General features: G+C 66.9%; 2 protein-coding genes across 2 annotated transcripts in view; one reads left to right on the forward strand and one right to left on the reverse strand.

The window, feature by feature from the left end:
• Positions 1-3,034, forward strand: part of EMIHUDRAFT_97524 (hypothetical protein) — a gene marked incomplete at both ends in the record, with an annotated part of 4,567 nt that extends 1,533 nt beyond the window's left edge. Inside the window, 8 exons of the mRNA XM_005793672.1 lie at positions 126-233; positions 471-592; positions 1,169-1,179; positions 1,279-1,796; positions 2,001-2,048; positions 2,405-2,692; positions 2,752-2,854; positions 2,916-3,034. Of these exons, the coding sequence (XP_005793729.1) occupies positions 126-233; positions 471-592; positions 1,169-1,179; positions 1,279-1,796; positions 2,001-2,048; positions 2,405-2,692; positions 2,752-2,854; positions 2,916-3,034 (1,317 nt within the window). The remainder of the gene's footprint in view (positions 1-125; positions 234-470; positions 593-1,168; positions 1,180-1,278; positions 1,797-2,000; positions 2,049-2,404; positions 2,693-2,751; positions 2,855-2,915) is intronic.
• Positions 3,035-11,287: 8,253 nt separating this feature from the next.
• On the reverse strand, positions 11,288-13,198 carry EMIHUDRAFT_448744 (hypothetical protein). The gene is made up of 5 exons (XM_005793673.1): positions 12,669-13,198; positions 12,417-12,578; positions 12,252-12,341; positions 11,946-12,040; positions 11,288-11,559 (listed from the first exon to the last, which is right to left on the reverse strand). Exons 1-5 carry the CDS (start codon positions 13,158-13,160, stop codon positions 11,457-11,459), a joined length of 942 nt encoding a protein of 313 aa, XP_005793730.1. The 5' UTR covers positions 13,161-13,198; the 3' UTR covers positions 11,288-11,456.
• Positions 13,199-13,349: the final 151 nt, after the last annotated feature.

The raw sequence follows: 13,349 nt of genomic DNA on the forward strand, positions 1-13,349 counted from the left end.
CTCCTCCGCCGCAGCTCCGCGACCACACCGCCCGCGGAGCCCGAGCCCACACGCTGGATTCGGTACTCTGGAGGTATGGGACTAGCGGCTCCTCCACACGCAGGTCCGCCCTCCGCCTTGTCCAGCGCATGAAGCGCGACTGGATCCAGACCGGCCGCCGCCCGTCCGGCATCTGCGGCGCCGCCCTCCTCATCGCCGCGCGCATCCACGGCTTCCGCCGCACACAGCGCGAGGTGCGGCCGCCGGTTCCGCGGAGACACTTCCGAGACACCTCCGAGACACCTCCGAGACACCTCCGAGACATTTCCGACTGCAGCGCCCCCCTAGCTGCCTCTCCGCAGCCACCTCCCCTCATGTCACACCCTCGGCCACCACCTCCACCTCTCCGGCGCGTCGCCCTCCCCGCAGGACCCAACCCCCCCCCTCCCCTCCCCCCCCCCCCCTACCCCCTCCTCTCGGCCCCGCAACAGGTTGTGCGCGTCGTCCGCATCTGTGACGTTTCGCTGCGCAAGCGGCTGATTGAGTTTTCAGACACCTCTCTCGGCCAGCTGACCGCGAACCAGCTCGGCGACAACGAGTTTGACCTCGAGTCGTATGGCGCCGCACCCCCCCCCCCTAGAAGCGGAACATCTCCCCATATCTCCCCACATCTCCCCATATCTCGGGCCCCAGAAGCGGAGCACGCAGTCTTGTCTCCCCACCTCCAAACCAGCGCTCGAGAGGACACGCACTCCGCGGCACTCGGCCGCATTCACCTGTATGCACCCGTCTTCACCCCCCCCGTCCTCACGCGGTGCTCTGCAGACACTGCACAACACCGCCCTCCCGCCCTCACGTCGGCGTACTCGCAACGTCGGCCCCGCGACCACACCGCCTGAGCCCACACACTGGATTCGAGACCCTGGAGGTATGGGACTAGGCGCCGCCGCCGACCCGCCCTCGTTCCTGCGCAACCGGCGCGCCGACGAGGCAGAGCGGCGGCTGCTGATGGACCCGGAGGGGGAGGGGTCGCGCCAGCGGCGGGAGGGCGAGATCCGGGCACTCAAGATGCCCGCGCTGCGCCGCCGGCTCCTGGCGCTCGGAGAGCCCACCGACGGCGCGCGGCGGCGGCGGGGAGGGAGCGGGGAGGGGGGGGCTCCCCTTCTTGGCCGTTGGGCCCGGGCCCCAGGCGGGTGGGGGGTTCTCGCGGACGCTTGTCAGGCCCCCCCCCTTCTTCCTTGGCTCTTGCCCCCCCCGCGTCCTAACCCCCTGCTCCCCCCTTGGCCCGCCCGCCCGCAGGCCGCAAGCGGGAGCTGCTGGCGCGGCTGCTCGAACTGGAGTGCCCAGAGACGGAGCTGCAGCTGCCGGAGGGCGGCGAGGGCGAGGGCGAGGCGCCGCTGCTGCTCGAGGGTCCGGCCGAGGGAGAGGGAGAGGGAGAGGGCGAAGGTGAGGGAGAGGGCGACGAGGCGACGCAGCGGCAAGGAGAGGGAGAGGAGGACGGGGACGAGGCGACGCAGAGGCAAGGAGAGGAGGAGGAGGAGGGCGGCGGCGGCGGCGGCGGCGGCGGGGGGCGGCGGCGGAGGGTGACGTTTGGCGCCGACGTCGAGGCTCGCGCGGCGGCGGAGGCGGAGTCGCACGGGCTGGAGGCGGAGGTTGAGGAGGCGCTGCGGAGCGAGGTGGTGCTCCAGCTAGGGCACAGGCAGGGCGAGGGGACCGCCGCGGGCAGCAGTTCGGCGGGCGCGGCGGCGGGCGAGGAGGAGGAGCGGCTGCCCGCTCCTCCGACGGCGTGGGAGGTTGCGGACGCGATATCGTGTCGGGTGGGCGAGGAGGAGTACGACGAGGAGGAGCAGCAGGCGCGGCTGTAGTGGGGGGTAGCTGGGAGGGCGAGGGCGAGGCTGGCAGGGCGGGGCGACATGTCCGCGACACGTCCGCCCAGGCGCTGATGGACGAGCTCACGCCATCTCCCGCATCTCCCCAAATCTCCCCCAATCTCCCCATATCTCCCTATATCTCCCGCCCAGGCGCTGATGGATGAGCTCAACACGGACCTCGACACCCTCGACGATGAGGTGGAGGGAGAGATGGGGAGAGATGGGGAGAGATGGGGAGAGATGGGGAGAGATGGGGAGAGATGGGGAGATCGGCTCGACGATGAGGTTCGGTACTGTGGGGTAGGGGACGGGTTGGGTACTGTGGGGGTATGGGTGGAGGGCGGGCCGCCATCACCCACGAGGCCGGAGCTCACCCGAGCTCACCCGAGCTCACCCGAGCTCACCCGAGCTCACCCGAGCTCACCCGAGCTCACCCGAGATCACCCGAGCTCACCCGAGATCACCCGAGCTCACCCGAGATCACCCGAGCTCACCCGAGATCACCCGAGCTCACCCGAGCTCACCCGAGCTCACCCGAGCTCACCCGAGGGTAGGTGGAGGCGTACCTCATCACCGACGAGGCCGAGGTCGCAACCAAGGCGAAGGCGTGGGACGAGATGAACAAGGAGTACCTCGAGGCCCAGGCGGCGAAGCAAGCGGCGCGCGAGCAGATGGCGGCGGCGAGGGGGCTCGACGGGGAGACGGCGGAGGCGCTCCTCGCCGCCGGCCAGCGCCGCCGCCCAAAAAAGCGCGCGCGCCGCGGCGAGCAGGGCGGACGCGGCGCCGCGTCGTCAGCGGCGGAGGCAGTCGAGGGCGAGCTGCGGCGCAACAGGCGCGCCCCCGTGCGCGGGGCCGGAGGCGGCCGCGTGCTCTGTCGACCCCCCCCCCCCCCCCCAGGCAGCTCTCCTCGCGCATCAACTACGACGTGGTCTCGCTGCTCGCGCAGTCAGTGCCAGAGGACGCCGCAGCCATGCCCGGCGGCGGCGAGGGAGGAGGCCTGCTCGGTGCCGCTCGGATGCCTCGCCGTGAGCAATGGCTAATTGACAGGAGTGAACTCGTCATCAGGCGGAGGCCTCTCGGTGCCTCTCGGCAGCCTCGCGCCGCCGCGCTCGCCGCGCGAGGAAGAGCGCTTCTCTGAGACGCTCTCCGAGGGCGCCTCGCGCGGCTCGCCCGGCTACTACTGACCGGCACTCTGACCCGGGGTCCACTTCGGCCCCCCAGCCCCTTGTCCATGCGTGCCGTCCTCGCTCTCTCTGCTGTGCATCACAGCACACACGCCCGCGTGGCGGACCGTCCCGCGCGAGGGCCTCTCCGCTGCCGCCCCTCGGCTGCACACCCTCTCCCGTAGCGAGGTGCGCCAGTACCTCTTGGGAGGCTGGGAGCGCGCTGTGTTTCCCTATCTGCAGAGAGCGCGCCGTGTTGTTGAGTCCACACGCGCGGCGGGGTGTCCCGTGAGCCGTGTCCCGCTCGCGCATGTGGATGTGTCACTGTCACAGAATCGTTTTCAGAGCGGTCTTTTGTGCTTGTGGCCGGCAAAGTCCGCTCCGGCTTATCTGGCTGTGGCTCTAGTTCTCTGCCAAGTTCTGGCTGTTGTCCCTCGTCAAAATTAGTTTTGTATCGGTACTGTGTAGGGCGGCTGGTCGTGGTGTTAGGGCGGCGGTGCGAGCTGCGACCGGGTCGCGGGTGGCGGGGACCGGGGTGGCGGCGGCCACAATTTCAATTACGACCCAACTAAGACCTCTTCGTTAGGTCCTAAAACGATAAAACCACATCCTGAAACGTCACCTTCCCGGCACTCAAATTCCCCATTGCGTCCCTTGTGGCGGGGAAAATAGGGGACGGACACTGGGTCACTGGCAACATCGCTCTCGACACCACAGACATCCCGCACACACGCGAGGAGACTGTTTTTTTTCAAGTGATCTGGCGCGCGGCGGGCTCCCTCCCGGCTTTGAGGGCGTGAAGGGCGGGGGGACAGCGCGGGAGCAGCGTCAGGGGAGCAGCGCGAGCGCGCCGATCAACAATGATTGCCCTGGCGTGCTTGCTTGCCGGCTTCAGCCCAGCAGATCTCCATGGCGGCGGTGGCGGGCGACGCCGACAACATCAACAAGCAGGCGCGCAAGATGCGCACCAACTGGGTCAACTCCCCCCTTGAGCGTGCCAACTGGGTCAACGACGTCAAGAACAAGCAAGCGGCAAACGGCCTCTTACCCTCGGCCCCAGGGCCCCTCCACCCTTCAAACGTACGACCTCGTCGCTTATACCAACAGTGTGCGGAAAAACTCACTCGCACGGCCACGTTTTGGCAAGGCTCAAGCTCGATGGGACGCCTCGCCGCGTCAGCAGGCTGGACGCGTCGCCAACCAGAACACTATCTGGGCAAACATCTCGCTTCCCAACAGTGTTGGGATTGCCCAGAACACGCCGACGGCCCTCAAGACGTACCTCCAGCCCTTGGGCTCTGACTGTGGAGCTGCAGCGCCGGCGTCCGTTTATATCTCTATGTCCACATCTATCATGTATCGCCTAGCATGTATCGCGAGCCTGTGCCTAGCGTCTATCATGTCTAGAGCGTCTCAGGTGGCCGAAGTCAGCGCGCCTTGTGCCTTGACAGCAGCGCCAGCGTCGATACGGCTTCCCGCTCGCACGGCTCGCGCCCTCAGTCCTCAGGCCTTGCTGCCATCGGTCGTGTACGCCGAGCCCATGATCGGGCGCGCAATGACCTTGGTTGCCAGGAACCCGATGAGGATGCCGGCGACGATGCAGCCGACGGCGATGCCGGCAACCGCCCCGCCACCGAGTCCGTCACCATCGTCGTCGTCGTCGTCAGATGCCGGCGGCGGCAGCGGCGGCAGCGGCGGCGGCGGGAGGAGAGCCGGGCACCAGCTGTACTCGATGGCCGGCGAGGCGCAGGCGTAGGCGCCAGGCGCCAGCCCGGTCGTCCGGTAGTGCTCGCCCTCGACGAACGGGACTTGCACGCACGTGGTCTGCACGCGAGGGGGGCGGCGGGTGTTGGCGCACACAGTTGTGTCTGATGCCAGCCGCTACGCGTGGGGGTGCTAGCCGAGCGCCACGCACATCCGCTGGGATGAGCTTGGCCGCATCTTTGAGCTTGTTGCCCACGGTATCGAGGATGCTCGAGGCGTGGCCGTACGAGTACTCCAGGGTGGTGATCGGGTACACGGCGTACTGCTTTGCGGCGACAGCCGGGTGCGGCCACGCGACGGCAAAGGCGTCGCTCGTAAAGTCGAGGGCGACGCGGGGCTCGTAGAGCCAGAAGTCGACATGGTACGGCACCGGCACGCCAGTGAGGCTGCCGCTCGACATCAAGTTGGTCGCCGACATGTCGCCAGTGTAGTCGGGCCAGCCTTTGGCGAAGTGAGCCTCGTAGTAGTTGCCTTGCGCGGTGTCGGTGTGGAGGATCTGCATGCCGAGCGCCTCGAGCATTGTCAGAGCAGGGTTGCGGTCTGGCGACTGCAGCCACCCGCCAATGTCGCCCGTCTCCTGGTCTGGAGTGCCGAATGGGACGACGCCCGCAAGCGCCCGGACGCCGCGCTCCGACGCCGCACGTGCCGACTCCTTGAACTCCTCGGCACTGCGGCAAAACGCCTGCTTGGCGGCAGCGGTGGCCGCCCGCGTGTCTGCGCCAAGCGCTGCAGCCAGTTCCTCGAAGCGCTCCGCGATCTCAATGAAGGACTTCTTCTGCTTGCCCGCCGCCGTGTCGTCGAGCAGGATGATTGGGACGCCCCGCTCGGCGGCCTTTGCGGTGACCTCGTCGTCGATGATGAACGCGGCAAAGAGCGGGCCCGCGACGATGATGTCGGGCCAGCCCTGCTCGTCGAGGATCGTCACGTTGAACTCGGAGCACCAGTCGTTGGCGCCGGAGCAGCTGGGCGAGACGTCAATCTTCTGCGCGAGGAGCGCCTGCTCCTCCGCCGTCGGGTCCGTCGGGAAGTGAGGCGCGGCGTACGGTGAGGCGGCGTGATCGACGCCGTAGGTGACCTTGTTGTAGTTGGCGTACACGCCGTTGACGTTCGAGCCCGACGTGCCGCGCTCGCCAAACGTACCAATGACCTGGCTCGCCGGCAGGCCCATGTCGATGAGAGTGAAAGCTTGGAAGGCGCCAGCGACGACAGTCGGGTTCGACGTCCACCAGACGTGCGTCGTCCCGTGGTCGTCCGTGAATGTGCCGGTGTGCGGCGGGGGTGACGGCGACACAGCGGCGCATGCGCCGTCGACGAGCTCATAGCCGGCCTTGATGCTCCACGCAGTAGCGGCCGCCTCTGGCGAGCAGTACTGACAGCTGCTGAGGACTTTGTTCGAATGCGTGCGCCTCTGGGTGAACAGGCGCGCTTCGTCCTCCCAGCAGATGCCGTCAACAAAGCAATGCGTAGTCCCCTGGCTCGAGCCGGGAGTCCACTCCGTCTGGCTGCTCGCTGCGTCGCACTGGTGGCACGGCGCGCCGAAGGCCTCAGCTGTGTCGCCATCCAAGTAGCACACGCCGTCGATGAAACAGGAGCCGCTCGTGATCGTGGCGGTGTCGGTCGTCCCAGAGCATGCGGAAAGGCACTCCGGCACGGCCTCCTCCGCCGACGCGAGCTTCGCCACGAACAGGTGCGTCTCTTCCGATGTGACCGGCGAGGTCTTAGTGTCGTCGGCCTGGCCGCCCTGCTCGAGGTTCCTGGTCTGCAGGCCGCCCGGCCCGGCCCAGTTCATCACGCTCGACTTGGTGTACCCCACGCTGTAGGTGTTCCCCTCTGCGTCCACCACCATATCGTAGACGCGGTCAGACAGCCCGCCGCCAGAGTGGAGGACGTATGCGCCTTGGCCGGCAGCGGTGGTCAGCTTGGCGTGGTAGATGCCCCAGCGCTGCGAGCCGAGCCCCCCGGCGCGAAGGTAGCCTGGAAGCACGCGGTCACCAAAGGTGCGCCCCGACTCCGGCCAAGAGTAGTAGTACCAGCCCGTTGCCATGATCGACTTGCCGTCGGGCATCACGGCGAGCCCAGCCACCATCGGCAGGTCTTTGGACCACACGGGCAGGCCGGTGTACTTGTGGTACTTGACGATGCAAGCGTCGCCGTCCGTCTTGTCGCCGCAGAGGACGTAGGTCTTTGCGGCGGCCGCTGGGACGGCATCAGCGTCTGTCTGCGCGACAAAGGTGGAGCCCGGCGGGCAATCGTCGGCGGTGATTCGCTTGGACGTCGAGATGTCCATCTCGTACTCGGGCGTCACGGCCCCGTCGGCCGCCTTGCAGCCCGCGTACGGAGTCCCGGCGTCCAAGGTGACGGCGCCTATCTCTGCTGCGTCGTCGAAGGCGGCGTAGAGGTACGGCCCGTCGGCCGGAGCCGCGAGCTCGATGTCGCCAGACTGATCGAACACGCCCCAGCGTGGAGAGGCTTGGAAGGTGCGAATCCAGTCGGTCGTGCCGTCGCTCGCCGACAGACGCGCGGTCACGGCGCACGACGCGTGCTCGCAGTTGGCGTGTGCCTTCCCGTTGGCCGAGCCGCCATAGGTGGTCGTGGCGGTGAAGTAGATGGAGTCGTCGCTCGCGTCGTGCTTGAGCCAGAGGGCCGCGCCGAGGTCGCTGAACTTGCGCTCCCAGGCGACAGCGCCGTCGGCCGCGGCGAACTTGGCGACGATGCCGTGGCACATCTTGGCCGTCTCGCCAGCCGCCACAGCGCACTCATAGCCCGAGCCGTACACGTTGCCGCTCGCGTCGACGTCGACGCCGACGATTTGCGCGTCGCTGTTCGATTGGGGGTAGTGCACGATCCAGTGCGCCTTGCCGGTCGACGCGTCCGCCTTGATCACGAAGCCGTCGTCGACGCCCGTGTGCGCCGACGCGTCCCTTACGTTCGGGTGGAACTGGTCCGCGAGCGCTGGCAGGTCGCCGGGGGGGACGTTCGAGTTCCGGATGGTTTTCTTCGTCCCGTCGGTCATCTCGGCGGAGAGGTTGCCTGTGAAATGGCCTGAGACGGCGAGCACATTGCCGGATGCCGCCATGCCGCTCGCCTCGTCCATGCCATCCCCGCCGTAGACGAAGACGTCAACCTGAGGGGGGTTTGAGGCGGGAGGCAGGATGGCGGGAGGCTGGATGGCTGCAGGGAGGCCGGAGGGCAGGCAGCGAGGCCAGAGGGCGGCAGCGGCAGGGCGGCAGGAGACCGGAGGGCAGGCAGGCCAGAGGGCGGCAGCGGCAGGGCGGCAGGAGACCGGAGGGCAGGCAGGTCAGAGGGCGGCAGCGGCAGGGCGGCAGGAGACCGGAGGCAGGCAGGCCAGAGGGCGGCAGCGGCAGGGCGGCAGGAGACCGGAGGGCAGGCAGGCCAGAGGGCGGCAGGCCGGCAGCGGCAGGGTGAGAATAGGAGGGGGGCAGTGCTGTATCGCGGGTGATCGTGGGGTGGCGCACAGGCTCTCCGGTGGTGATATCGATCTTTGCCACGCCAACTTCGTACGCACGCCATGAGCCGCCAGCATTCTCCTTTGCGCCGCCGCTCGTTGGGTAGGACTCGAGGTCCACCTCGACAGTTGTGGCGTTGGTCCCGTCCGGGTCAATGGTGGTGAAGGGGCCCGTGATGCCGTAGTCCGCTGTGCTCTCGACGAATCCGTCTGCTTCTGGGTTAAGGGTACTCTTGAGGAACCCTCCCGCAAAGATGTAGTCGCCGGCAATCGCAGACGCCATGCCGTACATACGCCCTGTGGTGTAGGTGCCGTAGACGGCCCACTCGAACTCTGGCACCTCACATGCCTTGAAGAGAGGGAAAACCCGGATGGGAGGGCCGAGACCACCCTAGTTCGTCATCCGCAACGCTTGTTGCATGTTGGCTTCTAAAAAAACTCTCTCCGCTTTGTGTATTATCGAGACCTCGAGCAGTCAGCGCTTTGATCCCAATCACGACACATGTGTGACTCGCCTAGTGTGGAGACGCCGTGTACCGTGGGGCCTTGTTGTCCCTGCACGGGAGGCCCGGTGGAGGTAAACAGCAGCAGCAGAGACCTGAAGCAGAACACATCGCAACCGCATCGTCCGCACTGCCATCGGCATGCCGCGCCCGCCGCTTCGCCGCAGCCGCCTTAAGACACGCATAGCGGCAGCACAAGGAACGGTGCGCGTACTTGAGCAGGAGTTGCGCGCCGCAAGTAGCGCACTGGCCCTGGGACAAGGCGATATGGCGTCGTGCGCGGCATACGTTGGTCGGGACCGCTTCCGGAGACCACCACGGAAGGCGAGAAGGTGGTCACGCTCTCACTGAGGAGGCCGACAAAGCAGGGTGGAAACCCTGCGGTGCGGCTGAAGACGCTGCGGGCCGGAAGTACCATCCATTCTGCCTATTTGAGTGCCCTTTCCAAGAGCATAGGGAGCTGGGAGGCCGGGAAGCCCGGCTACGAATTCTGCAACATGGAGATTGCAGGAACCAATCTGGGTTTCAAAAGCAGTTCCCGCTCAATGTCAAAGAGTACATGTACATGTGCATGTGCATGTCATGTGTCCAGCGCAGGAACACGTTGGACAAGCACAACACGGACTGTCGCAAACGCACCGCGCGAACTTTCCGGACCTTCATGGCGAGCAATAAGCGGGAGAGACCTGTATGGTCCTCAACATCACGGAGTCGCCTGTCTCGCCAACACAGCGCGTCGCGGGTGATCTGGCCCGCCTGCGGCGCCGCGGGCGGCGTGAGCAGGCCGAGGGCGGCGCCGGGAGAGGGCGAGGCGGCCGGCGCAAACGCCGTCTGCTGCCACCCACGGCGGCGAGAGGCGAATGGGCGGCGGCGGCGGCGGCGAGGGCAGGCGGTGTGCGTTGTCGCGGGCGGTCCGGGCGGCCGCGCCTCCAGAAAGTCGCCGGACTGCAGCGCGATCGAGAGAGGCACGTGGTCAAAGCCGCAGTCGGACTCGAGAGCCGGCGGCGTCTCAGGCATGACCGCGGCGCACACCATCCGAGCAGACGAGACGCGCGGCGGCGCGAGGCGGCTGGCGGGCGCCGTGAAGGCGAGGCCGAGCGTCACGAGGGCGGCGACTGTCGTCATACGTGTATGGGGTGGTCCGAACGGACAGCGAGTACGCGATGGCGTGTGCGATGGGGATAATTTCCCCGGGGGAGAACGCACAACTAGCGAGCTATCTTCGAGCAGCGTGGCGGCATTTAGCGTCGAGGCACGAAGTGACATGGAGACACGTCAAGGGGCACAGTGGTCATAGTTGAACGACTACGTCGATAAACAAGCTGACCTCGGCAGGAGCGGAGCGAGGGATTGCGGGTTTGCGGCGCGCCGGAGTGGCAAGACGAATATCCCAACGAACGCAGACGACGGGGAGAGCGCAGCACCGTGGGCGACGACATGCCTATCAACGGAGGAGGTACAACCATCCCACTCGACGACATTGGTGATGGGGCCTCTAGTTACGCCGATGACCCACCCGACTCCCCCCCGTTTAAGCGAACCGCCGCCTAGCGCCCCACCCTCGCCGCCTATTAAAGCGCCCTCCAGTCGTGGAGCAGGGGGTGCGAAAAGTTTCACCCATCGCGCGGGCAAGCTAGGGCTCCAAAAAAATCGCGAAAAGGAAAACAGGCGCGCGCCACCGCCAGCGCGCCGCCGCCGGCGCCCAAAAGAGGCGCAAGGGCGTACGATCCCACAATATTTCCCATGGCTAGTTCCAATTCACTCTGACACGCTAATCTTGAAAACGCGTCCAACGGAGCTCCGTGTTGCTCCCAGCGGAATCCCCCGCGCTTCCTGCGGCCATGGCCGATGATACTAGTATGAGAGGTCATCTGGCTACCGCGAGCGGCCGCGACTCAACTCGCCGACGTCGTCCGATGATTGTGCCTCAAAGTCAGCCTTCGGAGGCTATCGTGGGGTCGAGCCGGCGGTAGCCGTGACATGTGGTTCCACCACCCCTCGCAGGCTTTGCCTCTGACCGCCACCGTTCCCAGGCTGCCTAATGGGATGGAAAGGAAGGCTGGGCGAGCGTATAGAAGCGTGCTCGACCTCGTCGTGGCAACCTGCACGGCAGCGCTGGTAGGCGCGATGAGCGTCGTGCCACCTGACCCAAGACGGGTCGCAGGCGTCGTACCGAGCGTGTCGAGACCGTGTCCTGATGTGATCTGCACGGGTGAGTCACGTCGGCGTCAAAGGAGCGACGTGCGACCTGTCAGAGCTTGATCTCTCCGATCTCAGCGGCGTCGAGTCGTCTCCGGCGCGCGACAAAGCATAAGGTACATACCCAGGACGCGCAGAGGCAGCTGCGACCCAGCGGAGTGGACGGTAACACACCGCGCCACCTGCTGTGTGTTACCGTCTACTCGGCGGGGACGCAGCTGCCTCTGGAAGGCACCGAGAGGTACCTTTTTGCGCAAATGGTGACAATCAAGAGGTTTTGTAACGCGGGCTGTGCCATAGTGAAATGGAACTAGCCCATGCTCGATGATGGGTTGAGTGTTGAGAGATACTGGTAACTAGAATTTATCTAGTGTATGTAGGAATGTAGGCGCCACCACTCTTGAGACACCCCGGGGCCTTGAGCAGGAGCTCCCGCGTTGTATCCGTAACGAGAGAGCCCGCGAGCCCACGTCTTGAGAGAGGGGCGCTGTGTGGCAGCTGCCCCGCCGGCTCACTTCCACCGGAAGTCGGGCGGCACGACCTTGGCCTTGGTGAGCTTCTTGTCGGCCTTGAGCTCGTTGCGCAGCTGCACCGACTCGGAGGCGGGCACGAACCTGCAGGGTGGGCGGGCGGCGGGTTCTTCAACAAGCGGGGAGGCCATTTTGGACCCTCCCCCCCCCCCCCCCCCCTCCCCCCTCGCCGCCCTGCCCCCCCTCGCCGCCGCGTCCCCCCCTCGCCAGGCGACCCCGCGCTCGCACTCGATGCTCGAGATCTCCCCATATCTCCCCACATCTCCCCATATCTCCCCATATCTCGCACTCGATGCTCGAGATCTCCCCATATCTCCCCACATCTCCCCACATCTCCCCATATCTCGCACTCGATGCGAGATCTCCCCATATCTCCCCACATCTCCCCACATCTCCCCATATCTCGCACTCGATGCTCGAGATCTCCCCATATCTCCCCACATCTCCCCACATCTCCCCATATCTCGCACTCGATGCTCGAGATCTCCGCCTCCGCGGCGGCGGTGTCCGCCGAGACGGCGTGACTCAGCTGCGCGAGCATCTCCAGCAAGTCAACCACGACCACCTGATGTCATCGCTGACGACGGTTTCATGAGCTATTACCAGGACAATCACGACCACCTGCACAGCGCCGCGGGGAGGATGCCCTCTCTCCGCCGGCGAGATCTGGGGAGATATGGGGAGATCTGGGGAGATCTGGGGAGATACGGGGAGGATGCCCTCTCCCCGCCGGCGAGAGAGCGGCCTCGGCTGCCTCTCTCGGCCGCGCCGCGCGCCTCCTGCTTGACGCCCGCGCCGTCGGCGGCCGCCGCCGTCTGCTCCATCGCCGCGGCCGCGTCCTTTTGCGAGAGGAAGACGGGTCGCACCTGCGGCGCACCGGAGGGCGGCTGGAGGAGGGAGGCGCCCGTCTCCGCCCCCCCCCCCTCTCCCCTGCGAGGCGCCTCCTTCCCCCGCTTGTCGTACGCCAGCCCGTTAACCATGTACGCCGGCAGCTTCGGCGCCACCGGCGCCTTCATCGAACGCACCATCAGCGCCTGCGCCGCGCGAACCTCGGCCGCGTGCGGCGCAAACTGCCACACCATCGTGAGCTCGCGGTTCGTGACCTGCGAGGCGCGCCGGCCGACGCGTGGGCGCCCGCTCCCCGCCCGCCCTCCCGTGCCCACCCCTCCCCGCCCCTCGCCCGCGGCGTGCGCCTGGTCACGGAGCCCCGAGAAGGAGGGCGGCTTCGAGGCGAGCTGGTAGGCGCGCTCCAGGTTGGAGATGGTGATCTTGGCGCCGGACGAGGCGCCGTTCGGCGCCTTGAGCACGCCCTGCAGCATCTTCTGCGCCTCGGCGGGGAAGAGAAACAGCAGCGCCGACTGGTCGCCGCCCGGGATCTGCGAGAGGAACGGCGAGCCGCCGTCGTTTGTGACGACAAAGACGGGCACCTTGGCGAGCTTGGAGCGAAGCTGTAGCCGACAGCGCTTCTGCAGGGCGGCGCTGCCCGCACGCGAGGCGGCCGCCTCGGCCACCGGCGCCGCGATCGCGCCACCGAGAGCCCTGCCGCCCGCAATCAGCTCTGGCGAGGCCACGCCGGCGAGCACCACCGCCAGCGCCGTCGCGATGCGGCCGCCGGCGCCGCTCATCGAGGCGGTGGCAGCAGACGGGCTGCAGATGGAGCGCCAGCGCGGCTGGGCGAGCACCATACCCGGGTATCACGTGCTTGCGGGAGGTGGCGGCGAGAGAGCTGCGAGGGAAAAGAATTCTTCGCGGGTTCAGAAGCCCTGATACAAGAAAAAAACTTTGAACAGCGCTTCATTCGAATGGCGTTCGCCTCGGACGGCCTGCCGCCGCCGGCGCACAACGCTGCCGCTGCCGAGGGCGCGGCGCGCGGC

Source organism: Emiliania huxleyi (genome assembly GCF_000372725.1).
Source record: "Emiliania huxleyi CCMP1516 unplaced genomic scaffold EMIHUscaffold_10, whole genome shotgun sequence".
NCBI lineage: Eukaryota > Haptophyta > Isochrysidales > Noelaerhabdaceae > Emiliania > Emiliania huxleyi.

Bases quoted from the DNA above. Each gene is read 5' to 3' on its own strand.
- EMIHUDRAFT_448744 (XM_005793673.1), bottom strand. From the start codon at position 13,160: ATGGTGCTCGCCCAGCCGCGCTGGCGCTCCATCTGCAGCCCGTCTGCT. The intron at 12,041-12,251 runs GCGCGCGGCGCG...CGATGACATCAG, and splicing joins GCGCGGGCGTCAAGCAGGAG to GTGGTCGTGGTTGACTTGCT. The intron at 11,560-11,945 runs GTGCGAGATATG...CCCACCCTGCAG, and splicing joins GCGGAGATCTCGAGCATCGA to GTTCGTGCCCGCCTCCGAGT.